Source organism: Entelurus aequoreus, linkage group LG09 (genome assembly GCF_033978785.1).
Source record: "Entelurus aequoreus isolate RoL-2023_Sb linkage group LG09, RoL_Eaeq_v1.1, whole genome shotgun sequence".
Taxonomy (NCBI): domain Eukaryota; kingdom Metazoa; phylum Chordata; class Actinopteri; order Syngnathiformes; family Syngnathidae; genus Entelurus; species Entelurus aequoreus.
In genome coordinates, this window is record NC_084739.1 from 2,878,384 (window position 1) to 2,900,559 (window position 22,176).

The following is a 22,176-nucleotide window of genomic DNA, read 5'->3' on the forward strand; positions in this document are numbered from 1 at the left end:
GATTGGCACGCTCATGGATCACACACTCTTGCGAAATGTGTTCTCAAGCGTTTGGGGAGCGTTAGGTTGGTTGAGGTCTTATACTAAAAAAACATCAAAGGTGATCAACTCGTAGTGCACATAACACATGAGCAATGTTTGTCTTGAAGCATTGTTTTATAAAGGTTGTCATAGTTTTGAGCTGGTAGAGTTCCAAGCCTACATGCCTCTGATACAATTAACAGACAATGATACAAACATCTGACTAAGTTTAGTCCTACATCGCTGGATTCTACAATCACCCCTTGGTAACCCTCTAGTATCGACTTGATCGTTGCCACTATAAATGTGGCTGTGGGGGCATGGCTAGGGGCAGGGTCAATATGATATCCTCATATTTATGACATCATGACTAATTTGATTGGTAATTATGCACATATATTCTTTAAAAAAAAGGCTAAACAAAAGCTTTATATATATTTAACATATGTTATTGTTATAACATATGTTTTCCTATATCATATTGTTTTGCTCCATTTTTCAATTGTTGCTGCTTATTGTAAAAGGTAACATAGGCCACACTATATTCTGCCCACCCTGAATGTTGTAATTTAGTTTGCCAAATACATAGACCGTCCTTTGAAGTACATATGATAAAATAACTTCTGGTTTTTTGATATTCTCCACAATGAAGTCACGGTAAAACTAAGCACAGGAAGGAAAGTACATGATTTACACACATACAAGTAGGAATCACATTAAATTGATAATATAGTTTGGTATAAACTTAACAAAAGCGACACAATTTTACAGAATGAAGGTTTTTTTTCCAAAATAAAGCATTTTTATATTTGAGACATTCTTCAAACGTATTATGGCCAATAAAACGTAAATACTAGACTTGATACAGTATATCCAATTATACAATATCAGTGTTTCCCATAAGCTGCCAAGATACCTGTGTAGCGGTGGGGGCGTGGCTATGGGCGTGGTCACCATGACATCATCGAGTAATTTGCATAATTTACTACAATGATATGATTTTCTCTAAAAAGGCTCAAAAAATGTATACTTACTAATTAATAATAACAGTTTTGTTTTAAACGTCCATCCATCCATTTTACAATATAATTACAACACTTTATGTACATATTTATATACAGATTTGAACAATAAGTTATTCACTGAAATATATTTATTAATTGTGGTTCTTACAAAAAATATATCTTATAAAATATAAAAGCTAAAATGTCTCTTAAAGCTCGGCCCCTTTAATTAGTGCATACTAAATAATTTAACTTTGGCCTACTACTACAACCATATTATTTACCAGCAACATAAAGTGAAACAGAGGCAGAGATGTCCTGCCACAGTCAGTAACAAATAAACAGAAAACAGTAGTGGTCAAATACAAATAAGGCAACAAGAGAAGTATCCTACACTTCTCTTTTGTAAAGTAAATCTGAACAGCCGATATGGGCATCTACATCAACTATATGACTTGCCTGAGAAGCTGGACAGGACAAAAAAAAAAAAAAAAAAAATACAAATACAAATAAAAATTTAAAAATAAAAAAAAATCTATTTTTGGCGGACGTAATTCTTTCGTGGCGGGCCGCCACAAATAAATGAATGTGTGGGAAACACTGAATATAATACTTAAATTGTTTTCATGTGAAAAAAAAATATATATATATTTTGAAGGTGTGGCGGCTTTTATTTTGCCGTGGCGGTGCGCCATGTTCAATCACATGTAGGGGAAAACCCTGGTTAATTTTTTCTGCGTAAAAATCTGTAAAGACGGAGGGGCAAGCTGGTTCAAAAACTTAAAAAGAATACAACCAGAAGCATCTGGTTTTTAAAACAATTTATGTGCTAAAAATATTCCACTCTTGAAAGGGAAGATGCTATCAAAGATGTTAAATGTCTTATTGAGGAGAGACTTGATTTTTTTTTTGTTGAAATATGACAATTCGGGTTTTGATGTTGAGTAAAACAACTCGCACTGAGCCTAGTCTATAAAATCCGCTACACCTCCCTGATACCGAAGTACATGTCAAACTACAACACCAGGGGGTGCTCCACTAACTACGTTAAACCCAGATTCCGAACTAACAAAGGTCTTAACTCATTCTCTTTCCATGCCACATCAATGTGGAATGCACTCCCAACAGGTATAAAAGAAAGGGCATCTCTATCCTCCTTCAAAACCGCAATAAAAGTTCACCTCCAGGCAGCTACAACCCTAAACTAACACCCTCCCCGGATTGCTAATAATAAATGTAAACAATCAAATGCAGATACTTTTTCTTATGCCTTCTGATATCTCTCTCTCTCTCTCTCTCTGTCCACTACTTGCTGTCCATATCCTACCCCCCCCCCTCCACACCCCTGATTGTAAATAATGTAAATAATTCAATGTGATTATCTTGTGTGATGACTGTATTATGATGATAGTATATATCTGATTGATTGATTGATTGATTGAGACTTTTATTAGTAGGTTGCACAGTGAAGTACATATTCCGTACAATTGACCACTAAATGGTAACACCCGAATAAGTTTTTCAACTTGTTTAAGTCGGGGTCCACTTAAATTGATTCATGATACAGATATATACTATCATATATACTATCATCATAATACAGTCATCACACAAGATAATCACAATGAATTATTTACATTATTTACAATCAGGGGTGTGGAGGGGGGTGTGGGGGATATGGACATCAAGTAGTGGACATAGAGAGAGAGAGAGAGAGAGAGAGAGAGAGAGAGAGAGAGAGAGAGAGAGAGAGAGAGAGAGAGAGAGAGAGAGAGAGAGAGAGAGAGATCAGAAGGCATAAGAAAAAGAAAAAGTATCTGCATTTGATTGTTTACATTTGATTATTAGCAATCCGGGGAGGGTGTTAGTTTAGGGTTGTAGCTGCCTGGAGGTGAACTTTTATTGCGGTTTTGAAGGAGGATAGAGATGCCCTTTCTTTTATACCTGTTGGGAGTGCATTCCACATTGATGTGGCATAGAAAGAGAATGAGTTAAGACCTTTGTTAGTTCGGAATCTGGGTTTAACGTGGTTAGTGGAGCTCCCCCTGGTGTTGTGGTTATGGCGGTCATTTACGTTAAGGAAGTAGTTTGACATGTACTTCGGTATCAGGGAGGTGTAGCGGATTTTATAGACCAGGCTCAGTGCAAGTTGTTTAACTCTGTCCTCCACCTTGAGCCAGCCCACTTTGGAGAAGTGGGTAGGAGTGAGGTAGGATCTGGGGTGGAGGTCTAGAAGTAACCTGACTAGCTTGTTCTGAGATGTTTGGAGTTTAGATTTGAGGGTTTTGGAGGTGCTAGGGTACCAGGAGGTGCATGCGTAATGGAAAAAGGGTTGAACGAGAGTTCCCGCCAGAATCCTCCAGGTGCTTTTGTTGACCAGAGAGGAAATTCTGTAGAGAAATCTCGTTCGTTGGTTAATCTTTTTGATTACCTTGGTTGCCATTTTATCACAGGAAAGGTTAGCCTCTAGAATGGAACCTAGGTAGGTGACCTCATCTTTCCTGGTGATAACAATGTCACCCACTTTTATGTTGAAGTCATTGACTTTCTTGAGGTTGATGTGGGACCCAAACAGGATGGATTCTGTTTTACCCAAGTGTATGGGTAATATATCTGTATATAGTATATATCTGTATCATGAATCAATTTAAGTGGACCCCGACTTAAACAAGTTGAAAAACTTATTCGGGTGTTACCATTTAGTGGTCAATTGTACGGAATATGTAGGGATGATACTCGAAACCGGTTTTCCCGGTTGTTTGATAAGAAAAGAACCGAGTCCTCGGACTCGAATCCCTTTTTGAGAACCGGTACCCGTTATCGAGACCACTATAGTAAAGGAAAAGAGTGGAATCCCGTCCCGACCAGAAATGCTCCGTGGGACATCACAAGAAATGACGTCATGTAGCTCAGCCATTAGGCGCAGATAGCGAAAGCAGGAAAACAATGGACGGGAAAAAGCGCTCCAAGGTGTAATAAAGTTCGAAACAAAAGGTATAATCCAACGAATAACTTTACTGAGAGATTTTAGCAGGGTAAAAACACATGACCAACACTTTTACGTCCAACCAGGCTAGCAACGCACCTCCTTTACGGCAGCTGTCGCAACGTTCTTAAAGCAACCGCAGCACATACATATATATACAACATATCTCCCTTTTTTAACTTTTGTTTTTCTTTCCTTGTAAACGTTACAAAATCACACTGTAGATGTGTTGTCTGTCTAATTATAAATAATGCAGACGAGGCGTGTTGGCTGACTTCTTGACGTTTACTTTCACAGCGTGGCAACATGCAACACTTTTCGGGGCGACCGCGCATGCTCGTAACTCCCGTTGCATGCTGGGTAGTGTAGTTGTTATATTCTCTAGCTCATAACATCTTTCCCCCATAAAGAAATAATGTTAACTCAATAAAGTGTATTTCTTTTTTTAGCTTTAACTTTTCCTTTATTAGCATTGTAACCACATTTGCAAACAACTTTTCTCTTCATAGAATTTTCTTTCAATAAAGAAATAAAGTGCAAAAATGTCAAAGCATCATAACAAACAGTTATGTTCCAATAGCAGCAGAAGTGCACTTTTTGGAGAGCTGTATTATTTTCAGTTTTGTGCCCAAGGGACTGATTTTATTTAACACTATATTATTATTTATACACCTATAGTGATCACAGAGACAGCTTGTTTTTGTGTTACTGTATATATTTGTTTCTCTGAAAAATCCCACTTAATATTCTTTGGGTAACAACAGTCAATATTTATTTATTTTATTTTATTTTTTTAGGTGGGTAACAGTCGATATTTATTTATTTATTAGATTTTATTTTTTTATGATATAATAAAAGTGAGCTTTTGTTGAACCAAATATTGTGGGGTTTTTTCCATGTACAACAACCTATCTGGACTCCATAAGAGAATCGATAAGGAATCGGTTCGATAAGAGGATTCGATAATAGGCTCGAACTCGATAATTCCTTATCAAACATCATCCCTAGGAATATGTACTTCACTGTGCAACCTACTAATAAAAGTCCCAATCAATCAACGATTGTCATATTATTCAAAATCATAACCCTTATTTTAAATGTTTCAATCAGAATCCTCTCATGTCCTTCACTTTACAGTATTACAGGATGTCTGGTATGTTTTGCCAAAACTATTGAATTATTGACTTTTACCTGCAATGACAACATTAATACTGTAGGTGTGTCTTCCTACCTGGTCACTGAGGGTACATTGTTCAGTGCAGATATCAGTGATCAGATTTCGGGCTTGTTTGGCCATCTCATCCAAAAACATGTTACACAACGACAAGCTGCGGTCTCCTATGTGATGACGCTGCAGGACCAAGCAAAATGCACAAGACAAGGTGATTATGTCAATATGCTAATAATAATAATAGATGTATTATGTTTTAGGGTGTATCCGCTCACCTCTTCGGGACACAGCTCGTGCGTGCAGGACATGAAGTGTGTGCAAAGCAAGGGGAAGCAGATGGAGTGACGGCTCTGCGAGGGAAGCTCCAAGCACTGCTGGAACATCTTTTCAAAAGCACGACTGTAGAAGCTGCACAAAGCAGGGAGACACAAACCCAGTGAGTTTTCATGGCAGCATCTCTCACGTGAGTAAGTGACTGCCGCTATAATAACACGGCACGGTTTACCAGAATATGGACAGGTCGGACGTCTCCACCAGCATCTCCACAAGCGAGTCCACCATCTTGGTGTGGAAGATGATGGTGTTCATCATTTTGCCGAGCTCCTTGTGGTCGGCGATACCCAGGCTGGCTTTGGACACGCTGGTGTAGGCCTGTACAGAGGAAACACCATCCCGCAACTTCAAGATCACATTTTATGGCATACAAATACAACATTTGACAAGCTTTGAAAACAGCTACAAACTGATAATTTCTCATGCAGACATTGAAACATTTTCCCCATTTTCTAAATCCACCAAAACAATTGAAGAGCAGTTATATGAACATGTGCTACAAAACCCAAAAGCAGTGAAGTTGGCACGCTGTGTAAATCGTAAATAAAAACAGAATACAATGATTTGCAAATCCCTTTCAACCTACATTCCAAAGAGGGAAAATAACCATCCGGACTGTTAAAGGCGCAAAGTTCAAAAGCCAGCATCTGTGCTCCAGGTTTTGGAGCAACAAATCAATCAATCAATCAATCAATGTTTATTTATACAGCCCTAAATCACAAGTGTCTCAAAGGGCTGTACAAGCCACAACGACATCCTCGGTACAGAGCCCACATACGGGCAAGGAAAACTCACCCCAGTGGGACGTCAATGTGAATGACTATGAGAAACCTTGGAGAGGACCGCATATGTGGGTAACCCCCCCCCCCCTTCTAGGGGAGACCGAAAGCAATGGATGTGGAGTGGGTCTGACATAATATTGTGAAAGTCCAACACATCAGCGAAAGTCCAGTCCATGGTGGGGCCAGCAGGAACCATCCCGAGCGGAGACGGGTCAGCAGCGTAGAGATGTCCCCATCTGATGGACAGGCTAGCGGTCCACCCCGGGTTGGGAGCAGAGTAGAAAAGAAACGGCAGATCAACTGGTCTAAAAAGGGAGTCTATTTAAAGGCTAGAGCAGGGGTCAGCAACCCGCGGCTCCGGAGCCGCATGCGGCTCTTTGACCACTCTGATGCGGCTCAGCTGCATACTTGCCGACCCCCCCGATTTTCCCAGGAGATTTATGGATCTCAGTGCCTCTCCTAGATAACTCCCAGGGCAAATATAATCCTATTTTCACTCGAATTACTAAATCAAGGGCGTGCCCTAATTGCACTGCAGTAATTGTCCTCTATAGCATTTACAAACAGCGTGCCAGCCCGGCCACATGTTGTAAGTAGCTTTTACTTGTACACGTAGGAGACAGCAAAGCATACTTACTCATCAGCCACACAGCTTACACTGACGGTAGCCGTATAAAACAACTTTAACACTGTTACGTTACAAATATGCGCCACACTGTGAACCCACACCAAAAAAGAATGAAAAACACATTTCTGGAGAACATCCCACCGTAACACAACATAAACACAACACAACCAATACCCAGAATCCCATGCAGCCCTAACTCTTCCGGTCTAGATTATACACTCCCGCTACCACCAAACCCCCCCACACATCAAACCCCCACCCTCCCCTCCGTGCGTCTGTTGAGCGGAACAGTTAGTGCTGCATGGGATTCTGGGTATTTGTTGTGTTGTGTTTATGTTGTGTTACAGTGCAGATGTTCTCCAGAAATGTGTTTGTCATTCTTTTTTGGTGTGAGTTCAAAGTGTGGCGCATATTTGTAACGTAACAGTGTTAAAGTTGTTTTATACGGTACGGCTACCGTCAGTGTAAGCTGTGTGGCTGCTGACCTAGTACGCCTTGCTGTCACTTACGTGAGCAAGCTGAAGCTGCATTCTACATGTGGTCGAGCAGTTATACTGTTTGGGCAGGCTGTAGAGGGCGCCAAAAGCAGTGCCATCATGCCCTGATGTTCGGGAGTCTCCTGGAAATAATGACAGGGTTGGCAAGTATGACGCTATCAAATTTCCATATTAAAGTGCGTGCCGGTGTGTGTGTCTGAGACCCCTGGTTAACATAGCACAAAGCAATTTAAGCTTTATATGCGGTGTTTATCATTTTAAATTTAATTTTTTTTTTGTGGCTCCCATTATTTTCTTTAATTTGTAAAACTTGCCAAAATGGCTCTTTGAGTGGTAAAGGTTGCCGACCCCTGGGCTAGAGTGTACAAATGAGTTTTAAGATGAGACTTAAATGCTTCTACTGAGGTATCATCTCTAACTTTTACCGGGAGGGCATTCCATAGTATTGGAGCCCGAATAGAAAACGCTCTATAGCCCGCAGACTTTTTTTGGGCTCTGGGAATCACTAATAAGCCGGAGTTCTTTGAACGCAGATTTCTTGTCGGGACATCGGCAAGATAGGCAGGAGCTTGACCGTGTAGTATTTTATACGTAAGTAGTAAAACCTTAAAGTCGCATCTTAGGTGCACAGGAAGCCAGTGCAAGTGAGCCAGTATAGGTATATATGTATATATATATAAAGGTATATACAGTATAGGCGTAATATGATCAAACTTTCTTGTTTTTGTCAAAAGTCTAGCAGCCGCATTTTGTACCATCTGTAATCTTTTAATGCTAGACATAGGGAGGCCCCCAAAATAAAACGTTACAGTAATCGAGACGAGACGTAACGAACGCATGAATAATGATCTCAGCGTCGCTTGTGGACTAAATGGGACGAATTTTAGCGATATTACGGAGATGAAAGAAGGCCGTTTTAGTCCGTCAGTCTACCCCAGGGCAGCTGTGGCTACAAAAGTAGCTTACCACCACCAGGTGTGAATGAATGATAGGTTTTTAACATGTAAAGCGACTTTGGGTACTTAGAAAAGCGTTATATAAATCCCAGGTATTATTATTATATAAATCCCAGGTATTATTATTAGTAACACTCTTAATGTGTGACTCAAACGAGAGAGTTGGGTGGAAGATAATACCCAGATTCTTTACCGAGTCGCCTTGTGTAATTGTTTGGTTGTCAAATGTTAAGGTGGTATTATTAAATAGATGTCGGTGTTGAGCAGGAACCGACAATCAGCATTTCCGTTTTCTTAGCGTTGAGTTGCAAAAAGTTAGCGGACATCCATTGTTTGATTTCATTAAGACACGCCTCCAGCTGACTACAGTCCGGCGTGTTGGTCATGTAGAGTTGGGTGTCATCAGCATAACAGTGAAAGCTAAGTTGTCATCGAAGCAACGTCTTTTTCATGGACGCCCCTGCTTATTTCAGCAAGACAATACCAAGCCACATTCTGAATGTGTCACAATAGTACTAGACTGGCCTGCCTGTAGTCCAGACCTGTCTCCCATTGAAAATGTGTGAAGCGTAAAATAGCAGAAGGGAGACCCCCGGACTGTTGAACAACTTAAGCTGTACATCAAGCAAGAATGGGAAAGAATTCCACCTGAGAAGCTTCAAAAATGTGTCTCCTCAGTTCCCATACGTTTACGGAGTGTTGTTAAAAGGAATGGCCATGTAACACAGTGGTGAAAATGCCCCTGTGACATCTTTTCTGCAATGTGTTGCTGCCATTAAATTCTAAGGTAATGATTATTTGCAAAAAAAATGAAGTTTCTCAGTTCGAACATTAAATATCTTCTCTCTTCAGTTTATTCAATTGAATATAAGTTGGAAAATATTTGCAAATCATTGTATTCTGTGTTTATTTACGAATTACACAATGTGCCAACTTCACTGGTTTTGTATTTCGGAGCATGGATTAGTTCCAGCTGAGGCTGTTCCAGTCAAGGTACTATGCTGCCGATTCCAATACCGATCATCCATGAGTGAGATCGCCCGATACCAATACCGATACAGATCGCATGTACTAACTGTACATTCTTAAATCTATTTATGGTGAGTGCTCTTGACAGTCAACACAATATTTCAGCTAATTCCTTATTTTCTTTGATTACATACATTTGTTTGTTCACCACAAAGACAATATTACACATTAACTAAACAAAAAACTGCAATTTGCTCTTCTTTTAAATCCTTTGCTTTTTGCCAAAAAGGCCTCGAGTGTCCAGGGGATTATTCCTTCAGTTTGTAAACAAGCACACCTGTGAAGTGAAAAACATTTCAGGTGACTACCTCTTGAAGCTCATTGAGAGAATGCCAAGCAGTCATCAGAGCAAAGGGAGGCTATTTTGAAGAAACTAGAATATAAAACATGTTTTCAGTTATTTCATCTTTTTTTGTTAAGTACGTGACTCCACATGTGTTCATTCATAGTTTTGATGCCCTCAGTGACAATCTACAATGTAAATAGTCATAAAAATAAAGAAAACGCATTGAATGAGAAGGTGTGTCCAAACTTTTGGCCTGTACTGTATGTCAGTGGTCCCCAACCTTTTTGTAGCTGTGGACCGGTCAACGCTTGAAAATTTGTCCCACGGACCGGTGGGGGCGGGGGGGGGGGAGGGGGGGATGTATTAAAAAAAAAAAAATGTTTTTTTTTTTTTTTACATAAATAAATACAATCATGTGTGCTTACGGACTGTATCCCTGCAGGCTGTATTGATCTATATTGATATAGAATGTATATATTGTGTTTTTTATGTTGATTTCATAAAAAAATAAAAATAAAAAAATAAAAAAATTTAATTTTTTTTTTTTTTTTTTTTACATAAATAAATACATTCATGTGTGCTTACGGACTGTATCCCTGCAGGCTGTATTGATCTATATTGATATAGAATGTATATATTGTGTTTTTTATGTTGATTTCATAAAAAAATAAAAATAAAAAAATAAAAAAATTTAATTTTTTTTTTTTTTTTTTTTACATAAATAAATACATTCATGTGCGCTTACGGACTGTATCCCTGCAGGCTGTATTGATCTATATTGATATAGAATGTATATATTGTGTTTTTTATGTTGATTTCATTAAAAAAAAAAAAAAAAAAAAAATTTTTTTTTTTACATAAATAAATACAATCATGTGTGCTTACGGACTGTATCCCTGCAGGCTGTATTGATCTATATTGATATATAATGTATATATTGTGTTTTTTATGTTGATTTCAATTAAAAAAAATTAAATTTTTTTTTTTTTTTTTTTTACATAAATAAATACAATCATGTGTGCTTACGGACTGTATCCCTGCAGGCTGTATTGATCTATATTGATATAGAATGTATATATTGTGTTTTTTATGTTGATTTCATAAAAAAAAAATATATATATATATATATTTTTTTTACATAAATAAATACAATCATGTGTGCTTACGGACTGTATCCCTGCAGGCTTTATTGATGTATATTGATATAGAATGTATATATTGTGTTTTTTATGTTGATTTCATTAAAAAAAAAAAAAAAAAATTAAATTCTTGTGCGGCCCGGTACCAATCGGTCCGCGGACCGGTACCGGGCCGCGGCCCGGTGGTTGGGGACCACTGCTGTATGTGACACTTTTTGGCTTACAATGTTTCCTTTATTGACCCAGTGCTCAACCATACACCAAAACTTCAATTATTGATCACTGTTGACCCCGTTTTAGGGTCTCTTATCTGGAAAGTAGTTTTGGAAAGTTGCTTTGTCACCTGCAGTCTGAACCAGTCGAGCCTCATGCCCCTGAAGTCAAACACCTCCCCATCCTCCACTGCAAGGCAGAGCAGAACATCTTAGCACAGCTGTGGTCTCCATGGTGACAGTACTGAAGTTACACCTTGTTTGACACTGAGGGAGGTCATAGTGTTGACAAACGAAGACATGATGATGGACTCATCCTCTGGACACACAGACAGGTTCTAGCGGACAGAGAAGAGCAACCGTGAACATGTTGAGTTGTGTACATGTGCCAAGGTTTTCGAGGCCAATGAGCCACAAACTGATGGAGAGAAGAAGCGGGGATCCAGAGAGTACTAAACCATGCTGAACATGAAAGTGCACTTGAAGGTTAAATAAACTGCGGTTTCTCAGGGGGACGCCACACTTTTGTGGGGGGGGGATGTTCTCCAGAAATGTGTTTTTCATTCTTTTTTGGTGTGGGTTCACAGTGTGGCGCATATTTGTAACGTAACAGTGTTAAAGTTGTTTTATACGGCTACCGTCAGTGTAAGCTGTGTGGCTGATGAGTAAGTATGCTTTGCTGTCTCCTACGTGTGCAAGTAAAAACTATATACAACATGTGGCCGGGCTGGCACGCTGTTTGTAAATGCTATAGAGGACAGTTACTTCAGTGAAATTAGGGCAGGCCCTTAATTTGGTGATTAGAGTGAAAATAGGATTATATTTGCCCTAGGAGTTATCTAGGAGAGGCACTGAGATCCATAAGTCTCCTGGGAAAATCGGGGGGGTCGGCAAGTATGCAGTGGAGCCGCATCAGAGTGGTCAAAGAGCCGCATGCGGCTCCGGAGCCGCGGGTTGCCGACCCCTGGCTTAGGTGAAGTTACTCTACTGGTACTCAAAGGTAAACCGGTTCTGCAGCCAGCAGAAAGATCTTCAAATACAAAGTCCTGCTAAGTTTTTACTACAGTGTGTTGGATCAATGTTGGTGTCTTGAAAAACATTTACATGGCAATCAACTCCAAATGAAGAAAGGTGTTAGAATAATTATATACAAGTTATCACACAACTTATATGCTTAAAGGCCGTTGCTCTAGTTATTATTTAATGTGCTTGAGCTGTACTTTTTCTTTTCGTGCAAAGGCACATAACTTGTTATCTTCCACTGCAAGTTAGGAGTTGCCTCGCCGCACATGTTTCTGTTTTTCAGCCTGCTAACAGCCAAGGACGGACCTCAAGCACCTCAACGAAGATAACGCAACACTGGGCGGACAAAGCAGAGACAGGGCCAAATCACAAGGCTCGGCACATTTCCATTCTGAATAATCACGTAGTGTCTACTGAGCTGCTTGCATAATATGTGATCCCTCCCTTTAGAGGCAGCCTCAGCCATGTAATTAGGGAACTCTTGAATAAAATGGGGGGCGCGTGGGCTGTTCCTCAGAGCGTGGAGTGACACTGTAACTGAGTGTAGGGATGATACTCGAAACCGGTTTTCCCGGTTGTTCGATAAGAAAATAACAGAGTCCTCGGACTCGAATCCCTTTTTGAGAACCGGTACCCGTTATCGAGACCACTATAGTAAAGAAAAGAGTTGGTTCTTTATTCGGATCCCTCGGAACGAATCCCGTCCCGACCAGAAATGCTCCGTGGGACATCACAAGAAATGACGTCACGTAGCTCAGTCATTAGGCGCAGATAGCGAAAGCAGGAAAACAATGGACGGGAAAAAGTGCTCCAAGGTGTAATAAAGTTCAAAACAAAAGGTATAATCCAATGAATAACTTTACTGAGAGATTTGAGCAGGGTACAAACTCATGAAAAACACTTTTACAACCCACCGGAAACATAGCAACCAGGCTAGCAACGCACCTCCTTTACGGCAGCTGTCACAACCTTCTTAAAGCAACCGCAGCACATACATATATATACAACACATCTCCCTTTTTTAACTTTTGTTTTTCACACTGTATATGTGTTGTCTGTCTAATTATAAATAATGCAGACGAGGCGTGTTGGCTGAGTTCTTGACGTTTACTTTCACGGGTGACAACATGCAACAACACTTTTCGGGGCTACCGCGCATGCTTGTCACTCCCGTTGCATGATGGGTAGTGTAGTTGTTATATTCCCTAGCTCATAACATCTTTCCCCCTATAAAGAAATAATGTTAACTCAAAGTGTATTTCTTTTTTTAGCTTTAACTTTTCATTTTTTAGCATTGTAACCACATTTGCAAACAACTTTTCTCTTCATAGAATTTTCTTTCAATAAAGAAATAAAGTGCAAAAACGTCAAAGCATCATAACAAACAGTTATGTTCCAATAGCAGCAGAAGTGCACTTTTTGGAGAGCTGTATTATTTTCAGTTTTGTGCCCAAGGGACTGATTTTATTTAACACTATATTATTTATACACCTATAGTGATCACAGAGACAGCTTGTTTTTGTGTTACTGTATATATTAGTTTTTCTGAAAAATAAATGATAAATAAAAATCCCACTTTATATACTTTGGGTAACAACAGTCAATGTTTATTTATTTTATTTTATTTTTTTAGGGGGGTAACAGTCAATATTTATTTATTTATTAGATTAAATTGTTTTCTTATATAATAAAAGTGAGCTTTTGTTAAACCAAATATTGTGTTTTTTTCCATATACAACAACCTATCTGGACTCCATAAGAGAATCGATAAGGAATCGGTTCGATAAGAGGATTCGATAATAGACTCGAACTCGATAATTTCTTATCAAACATCATCCCTAACTGAGTGTGCAGCTCCATGCGTTTTCCTCATGAGCAAAATTGAACTCCGTCTCTGCCTGATTCCTTGCTCCTTGTTCTGTTTAATAGATAGTTCAGTGCTTAAACCTGGCAAAAGGTGTTCATTGTACCTGCACCAGCTCGTTGAGAACAACGGCATCGAACCCCGACAGGTACTGCACGTAGTATCGCTGCATGACTGGGCCGTACTTCCTGACGTGAGCTCGCAGCTCCTCCATGTAGAAGATCAACTCTGCAAGGTGTCTACAAACAGACGACGACTCATGTTGAGGGCTCGCTCCAGTACAACATTTGTGCCGCATACTTGTCAATGAAGTCATCTGTGCTTTTCTTCTGGATGTTGTCCGCATGTCGAAGCAACCAGATGATCTCGTCGCGGGCAAACGACAATGCCATGAACACAAACAATGCCTAGGAGGACAGAGAGAGTCTGCGCTTAGTTGGAGCACATTTGCACAGACCGTGAACATTTGCGGAAGTCAAACGTTTTCATGTCACTTTTTGTGCTTCTTTCAGTAAACTGCAATCCCTGTGAGGCAAGAACACACCTCTTTCTCTTTTCGTGCACTCGAAGGCCCACTCCCCATGTTCATGTATATATGTAATGTAGTAACATTCATTATTACATGTCATATTTTCATATTTTGATCATTTTTAAGCGTTGCCAAAACATTTATTTTTGGGCGTACTGATTTCACAAAGCACATTGTTGGCTATTTCTAGTACTACTAATCATGGCAGACTTGATGAGAGACAGCAAAGACCACTTTGGAACAAATGATGATCCAAAAACTTATATTTTTGAACCTGAATATAAGGAGGACGATCTACAGGTTTTAGAAGCTGTGTGCCAAACAGATGCAGCTTTAGTCAAACACTAAGCATCATGGAGCCGTATTGCTAAGTGCTAAACAAGATATACAAACATTGAGACAATCACTTACTGTACAATATCCCCAGGGCCATGCATCTTGCTATTTGACACAAGCTAACTCTTTTTTTTTTTTTTTTTTAGCTAATTTAACACTTTTTTTTGCTAATTTAGCTGGCACTCAGCATCAAGGGTTGGAATTTGGGGTTAAATCACACAAAAAAAAAAGATTCCCGAGCGTGGCCACCGCTGCTGCTCACTGCTCCCCTCACCTGGAACAAGGGGGTGGGTCGAACGCAAAGAGTCATTTCACCACACCTAGTGTGTGTGTGTGACTAACTTTAACTCTACAGCTTGGAAAATACGGTATGTAAAACATAGAATGATGGAGGAATGCACAGTGCAGGGTTGCATTAAATCAGGTTGTTTTAGCTAATAATCACACTGCAAGATCCAGCATGTTGCCTTCAATGTTTATTCCCATTAATGTCACATTAATTCCCATGGAAAGCATTAAAACTGATGGGATGGTTGTATCTTTCAGCACAATACTTCTGTTCCCTGCTTAGGTGATTATCATAATTCTTTCAGGTTAAAAAAAAAAAAAAAGCTGAGAGAAAACGAACATTTTGCCACGTCTTCCGGCATTGTCCTGGTATGAATTGAAAGTCAAAGTTTTCGTCTGATGTCCACAACTTTCTACTATGAACGTTAGAGACCAGATTTAAAATCTAGAATGACCTTCTACCAACTCAGAAGTGATGCAGCAGCTCACTGGCTCAGTATGTCAACAGCCGCAATACTTCTTCCGTGAGCAATCTGTTGTGTTACTAAAAGTAGTTCCTCTGGGTTAGCTCTTACAATAACAACATTGCTAATACTTGATTAAAGGCCTACTGAAAGCCACTACTAGCGACCACGCAGTCTGATAGTTTATATATCAATGATGACATCTTAACATTGCAACACATGTCAATACGGCCGGGTTAACTTATAAAGTGACATTTTAAATTTCCCGACACACACTTCCGGTTGAAAAACTCCTTTGGATATGATTTATGCGCGTGACGTCACAAAAGCAACGGAAGTGGTTGGACCCCATCGGACCCGATAGAAAAGCCTCTTGTTTTCTTCGACAAAATTCCACAGTATTCTGGACATCTGTGTTGGTGAATCTTTTGAGACTGCAAAGAAGAACGTTGTAGGTGGGATCGATGTGTGTACAATACTGTAATATCTGTGATATTTGCATTAGTGTACTGTGTCTTTAAGGGTTTGGGGAACGCGCATGCGCGAGTGAGTTGGCGGAGAACTTGAGTGTGTGTGAGCGTGACTTGTGGCTAACAGCAGCTCGTGTATGTGTCTGCGTTACTTTTTGAACTACAGCCAGTTACCGCTTGTTAATAAAGCGATTGAGCAATTTGTTTAATGGACAATGGAGACTGCAAATAAGAAAGTTGTAGCCGGTGGAGCGGCGGACTACAGCAACACCAGGAGGTTGTGTTGTGTTTTGAGCAGGATAGCAGACGCACTACGGTGAGTACAGCTTTGGCTTCCAAACATTTGATCGATTGCCCGTACGTGCGTGTCGATATGTGCATGTCACGTACGTAACTTTGGGGAAATATATGTTTCTTGCCGACTCTGATGGCGGCCGGGGTGTCGTCAAAAGCGTACAACGCCCGTCGCCGCATCTAAGTTAGCTACGCAGCTAGGTTAGCTTCTGTTTTTTTAGCTTCGCCAAGCTGAATATTATTAATCGTGTATTTACATGTTCATGGTTTAATAGTATTATTGATCTTCTGTCTATCCATCCAGTCAGGGTTTTTTTTTATTTAGTTTCTATCTGCATTTGAGACTGGCGCTATCGCGTTGGCTACGTTGCTAGGTTAGCTTCTGTTTTTTTAGCTTTGCCAAGCGGAATATTATTAATCGTGTATTTACATGTTCATGGTTTAATAGTATTATTGATCTTCTGTCTATCCATCCAGTCAGGTTTTTTTTTTATTTAGTTTCCATCTGCATTTGAGACTGCTATGCTATCGCGTTAGCTACGCAGCTAGGTTAGCTTCTGTTTTTTAGCTTCGCCAAGCGGAATATTATTAATCGTGTATTTACATGTTCATGGTTTAATAGTATTGTTGATCTTCTGTCTATCCATCCAGTCAGGGTTTTTTTTAATTTAGTTTCTATCTGCATTTGAGACTGATGCTATCGCGTTGGCTACGTTGCTAGGTTAGCTTCTGTTTTTTTAGCTTCGCCAAGCGGAATATTATTAATCGTGTATTTACATGTTCATGGTTTAATAGTATTATTGATCTTCTGTCTATCCATCCAGTCAGGTTTTTTTTAAATGTAGTTTCTATCTGCATTTGAGACTGCTGCTATCACGTTGGCTACGTAGCTAGGTTAGCTTCTATTTTTTTAGCTTCGCAAAGCTGAATTATTAATCGTGTATTTACATGTTCAGTCACTGTGAATGTCCATTTCGCGTTCTCGACTCTCATTTTCAAGAGGATATAGTATCCCAGGTGGTTTAAAATACAAATCTGTGATCCACAATAGAAAAAGGAGAGAGTGTGGAATCCAATGAGCCAGCTTGTACCTAAGTTACGGTCAGAGCGAAAAAAGATACGTCCATCACTGCCTCTCAAGTCCTTCACTGTAACGTTCCTCATCTACGAATCTTTCATCCTCGCTCAAATTAATGGTGTAATCGTCACTTTCTCGGTCCGAATCTCTCTCGCTCCATTGTAAACAACGGGGAATTGTGAGCAGCAGTACCGCTTGTGACGTCACGCTACTTCCGGTACAGGCAAGGCTTTTTTTATCAGCGAGCAAAAGTTGCCAACTTTATCGTCGATTTTCTCTTCTAAATCCTTTCAGCAAAAATATGGCAATATCACGAAATGATCAAGTATGACACATAGAATGGATCTGCTATTCCCGTTTAAATAAAAAAAAATTATTTCAGTAGGCCTTTAATATGCAGGTCACGGTATGTAAATAGTGTATTGTTTGTGGTTTTTGGATGTTTTAAATAGAGGGCTTTTTGGGCGCTATAGATGACGCTCATTGGCTACACTGATAGCCACTTATTGATAAGTGTTTTTAAAAAAAACAACAAATAAAAACCCTTTTCTTGTCTCACAGAGTCATTGTGAATGATGCTTTGAAATAGTGCACGTCTCCTTAAGTTTTTTTCACTGCATGGTGTGCCAACTACCTTTGGGCCCAACAGCCCTGGCTGGTCCGCTAAGACGGTGGCCAGCTCCTTGAGGGCGGACCTGAGGAATTTGCGCCTCTCTCGGTGCATGGAGCCTCTGTGCGGCGGCAGAATGGAGGACACGTCAGAACACAGCAGCCGCAAGATTGTTTTGACACATTGAGGGCAGCAAAGTGAGTACAAGACGGCGATGGTGGATGAATGGGAACAAAGATGAAAGCGGGGGACAGATTAAGTACAGGGGAGGAAATGAGAAAAAGATCAAGACAGCGTAAGGAAGTCGTGGGTTAAAATCCCTGAGAAACATAAGAGCAGCTCGCTGATATGTCGGTTGAAAAGAGGAAAGTAGGTGATGAACGGAATTAGTTTGAGGAAGAAAAATAATGTTGGGATAGGTTCTTACGAATGAGACAGAGCCTGCTCCTTGCACTCTCTGATGTCATTGATGCGCTTGTTGTACCTGTCAAACACATGTCATTATTTACACATATATATATTTACATTACACATACAGCACAGGCCAAAAGTTTGGACACACCTTCTCATTCAATGTGTTTACATTGTAGATTGTCAAATCAAATCAAATCCACGTTATTTATGAAGCACATTTAAAATGTACCACAGGGGTAGCCAAAGTGCTGTACAATAGGCAGGCTAAAAGAGAACACAAGAAAAACGAGCAAACGCAACACAAACAGAGCATGATAAAAAAAACAAATAAAACATAGAAACAGATTCACAGCAGGTGCATTATGGGACGCCATAGCAGGATGGAGATCACAGAGTGTTAAAAGCCATGGAATAAAAGTGTGCTTTTAAGAGCGATTTAAAAACAGGAAGAGAGGAGGCCTGTCTAACACTCAAAGGTAAGTCGTTCCAGAGCTTGGGAGCAGCAGCGGCGAAAGCTCTGTCACCTCTAAGCTTCAGCCTTGTGTCAGGGACCGTCAATAGCAGCTGATCGGCTGATCTTAGGGATCGGGGGGAGGGCAGTCACTGAAGGCATCGAAACGAGAATGCCAAGAGTGTGCGAAACAGTAATCAGATCAAAGGGTGTCTATTTTGTAGAAACTACAATATAAGACATGTTTTCAGTTATTTAAAGTTAAAGTCCCAATGATTGTCACACACACACTAGGTGTGGTGAAATTTGTCCTCTGCATTTGACCCATCCCCTTGTTCACCCCCTGGGAGGTGAGGGGAGCAGTGGGCAGCAGCAGTGCCGCGCCCAGGAATCATTTTTGGTGATTTAACCCCCAATTCCAACCCTTGATGCTGAGTGCCAAGCAGGGAGGTAATGGCTCCCATTTTTATAGTCTTTGGTATGACTCGGCCGGGGTTTGAACTCACAACGTACCCATCTCAGGGCGGACACTCTAACCACTAGGCCACTGAGTAGTATTTCACCTTTTTTTGTTAAGTACATAACTGCACATGTGTTCATTCATAGTGTTGATGCCTTCAGTGACAATCTACAATGTAAATAGTCATGGAAATAAGAAGAAAACCCATTGAATGAGAAGGTGTGTCCAAACTTTTGGCCTGTACTGTATGTACACAATATTGTCTCTCATTGCAGTAATGCAAGTTGACAACAATATCACAGCACAGTGCCTCTTGGTGGCTGATGGGAGCAGTCATTTTTATTTGTGTATATTGACTTACTACATGCTCTTCTGTAGTTATTGTGTTGTACATATTCAATTATTTGTGTAAATATAATTACTACACGCTCTGCTGTAGATAGTGTTGTACATATCCAATTACAGGAGGCTAATATTGCATGTAGTATAGTGTAATATTGCATGTAGTATAGTGTAATATTGCATGTAGTATAGTGTAATATTGCATGTAGTATAGTGTAATGTTGCATGTAGTATAGTGTAATATTGCATGTAGTATAGTGTAATGTTGCATGTAGTATAGTGTAATGTTGCATGTAGTATAGTGTAATATTGCATGTAGTATAGTGTAATATTGCATGTAGTATAGTGTAATATTGCATGTAGTATAGTGTAATATTGCATGTAGTATAGTGTAATATTGCATGTAGTATAGTGTATAGCGTTGAAACGGTGACGGCGTGCCTTGCTCAAAGGCACATCAACAATAGTCAAGAGGCAGAGAAGTATTTTCCCTTGTTTTTCTTCCAGCATGGCGACAGAATGCACCATGCTGTGATGTTGGGGGCAAGCGCCTCTGACTTACCCCGGACGTGGACTCGTGTGTCCGCTCTTACCCTCGGATGTTGACAAAGAGATCCTCAGCAGCCTTGTGGATGTGGAAGACTTCATCCCTGAACAGACACAGGCAGGTGGAGCTCTGCAGTGCCAGCTTCCACAAGGACAACGCCGCTGCATCGCTGTTCAGCACGGCGTGACAAAGGATGAAGCCGACTGGACGGAAGAGGAGGACATGATCCATCACAGGTCAAAGTGCGGACTGGGTGCCTTCGGTAGGGATGATACTCGAAACCGGTTTTCCCGGTTGTTTGATAAGAAAAGAACCGAGTTCTCGGACTCAAATCCCTTTTTGAGAACCGGTACCCGTTATCGAGACCACTATAGTAAAGGAAAAGAGTTGATTCTTTATTCGAATCCCGTCCCGACCAGAAATGCTCCGTGGGACATCACAAGAAATGACGTCACGTAGCTCAGTCATTAGGCGCAGATAGAGAAAGCAGGAAAACAATGGACGGGAAAAAGCGCTCCAAGGTGTAATAAAGTTCAAAACAAAAGGTATAATCCAATGAATAACTTTACTGAGAGATTTGAGCAGGGTAAAACACATGACGAACACTTTTACCACCAACCGGAAACATAGCAACCAGGCTAGCAACGCACCTCCTTTACGGCAGCTGTCGCAACGTTATTAAAACAACCGCAGCACATACATATATATACAACATATATGACACCGCAGCACATACATATATATACAACATATATGACACCGCAGCACATACATATATATACAACATATCTCCCTTTTTGAACTTTTGTTTTTCTTTCCTTGTAAACGTTACAAAATCACACTGTAGATGTGTTGTCTGTCTAATTATAAATAATGCAGACGAGGCTGAGTTCTTGACGGTTACTTTCACAGCGTGGCAACATGCAACACTTTTCGGGGCTACCGCGCGTGCTCGTCACTCCTGTTGCATGCTGGGTAGTGTAGTTGTTTTATTCTCTAGCTCATAACATTTTTCCCCCATAAAGAAATAATGTTAACTCAATAAAGTGTATTTCTTTTTTTAGCTTTAACTTTTCATTTTTTAGCATTGTAACCACATTTGCAAACAACTTTTCTCTTCATAGAATGTTCTTTCAATAAAGAAATAAAGTGCAAAAATGTCAAAGCATCATAACAAACAGTTATGTTCCAATAGCAGCAGAAGTGCACTTTTTGGAGAGCTGTATTATTTTCAGTTTTGTGCCCAAGGGACTGATTTTATTTAACACTATATTATTATTTATACACCTATAGTGATCACAGAGATAGCTTGTTTTTGTGTTAGTGTATATATTTGTTTCTCTGAAAAATCCCACTTAATATACTTTGGGTAACAACAGTCAATATTTATTTATTTTATTTAATTTTTTTAGGTGGGTAACAGTCAATATTTATTTATTTATTTATTAGATTTTATTTTTTCATTATATAATAAAAGTGAGCTTTTGTTAAACCAAATATTGTGTGTTTTTTTCCATATACAACAACCTATCTGGACTCCATAAGAGAATCGATAAGGAATCGGTTCGATAAGAGGATTCGATAATAGGCTCGAACTCGATAATTCCTTATCAAACATCATCCCTAGCCTTTGGTACTTACAAACAATCCACTTTTCCATTGCATCCAGAGATAAATATTCACAGGGCATCTGGGAAGGGAGACACGCTCATGAGGTGATAGAATTGATGGTAGAAGAGGGCAAAAGAGGCCACTCACTGTGTCGGACTGTGCAGGGTTCAGCATGGTGGAGGGAGCGGAGATAAGAGAGAGCAGCTGAGCATTCCTCCACTGGTCGGCCGACAGGTTCCTTCTGGGATAAACCATCTGAAGACTGATGAGAGCGTCTGACAGGGACTACGGCGACAGAGACCAGTCATGGGGACTCACACCAAAACTCTTCCATGTTAAATGTGGAAGTGG

At 40.0% G+C, this 22,176-nt stretch overlaps 1 protein-coding gene across 4 annotated transcripts in view; it reads right to left on the reverse strand.

Moving 5' to 3' along the window:
• nckap1 (NCK-associated protein 1) overlaps window positions 1-22,176 on the reverse strand; it is a 76,302-nt gene that overhangs the window by 16,894 nt on the left and 37,232 nt on the right. For all 4 annotated transcript variants that reach the window (XM_062057955.1, XM_062057957.1, XM_062057956.1 and 1 more), the window contains 12 exons: window positions 21,973-22,110; window positions 21,856-21,904; window positions 20,261-20,417; window positions 18,428-18,484; window positions 18,025-18,121; window positions 14,232-14,338; window positions 14,038-14,170; window positions 11,301-11,382; window positions 11,176-11,234; window positions 5,688-5,833; window positions 5,458-5,590; window positions 5,243-5,362 (listed from right to left, as the gene is read on the reverse strand). In XM_062057955.1, coding sequence (XP_061913939.1) covers window positions 5,243-5,362; window positions 5,458-5,590; window positions 5,688-5,833; window positions 11,176-11,234; window positions 11,301-11,382; window positions 14,038-14,170; window positions 14,232-14,338; window positions 18,025-18,121; window positions 18,428-18,484; window positions 20,261-20,417; window positions 21,856-21,904; window positions 21,973-22,110 — 1,278 coding nt within the window. The remainder of the gene's footprint in view (window positions 1-5,242; window positions 5,363-5,457; window positions 5,591-5,687; window positions 5,834-11,175; window positions 11,235-11,300; window positions 11,383-14,037; window positions 14,171-14,231; window positions 14,339-18,024; window positions 18,122-18,427; window positions 18,485-20,260; window positions 20,418-21,855; window positions 21,905-21,972; window positions 22,111-22,176) is intronic.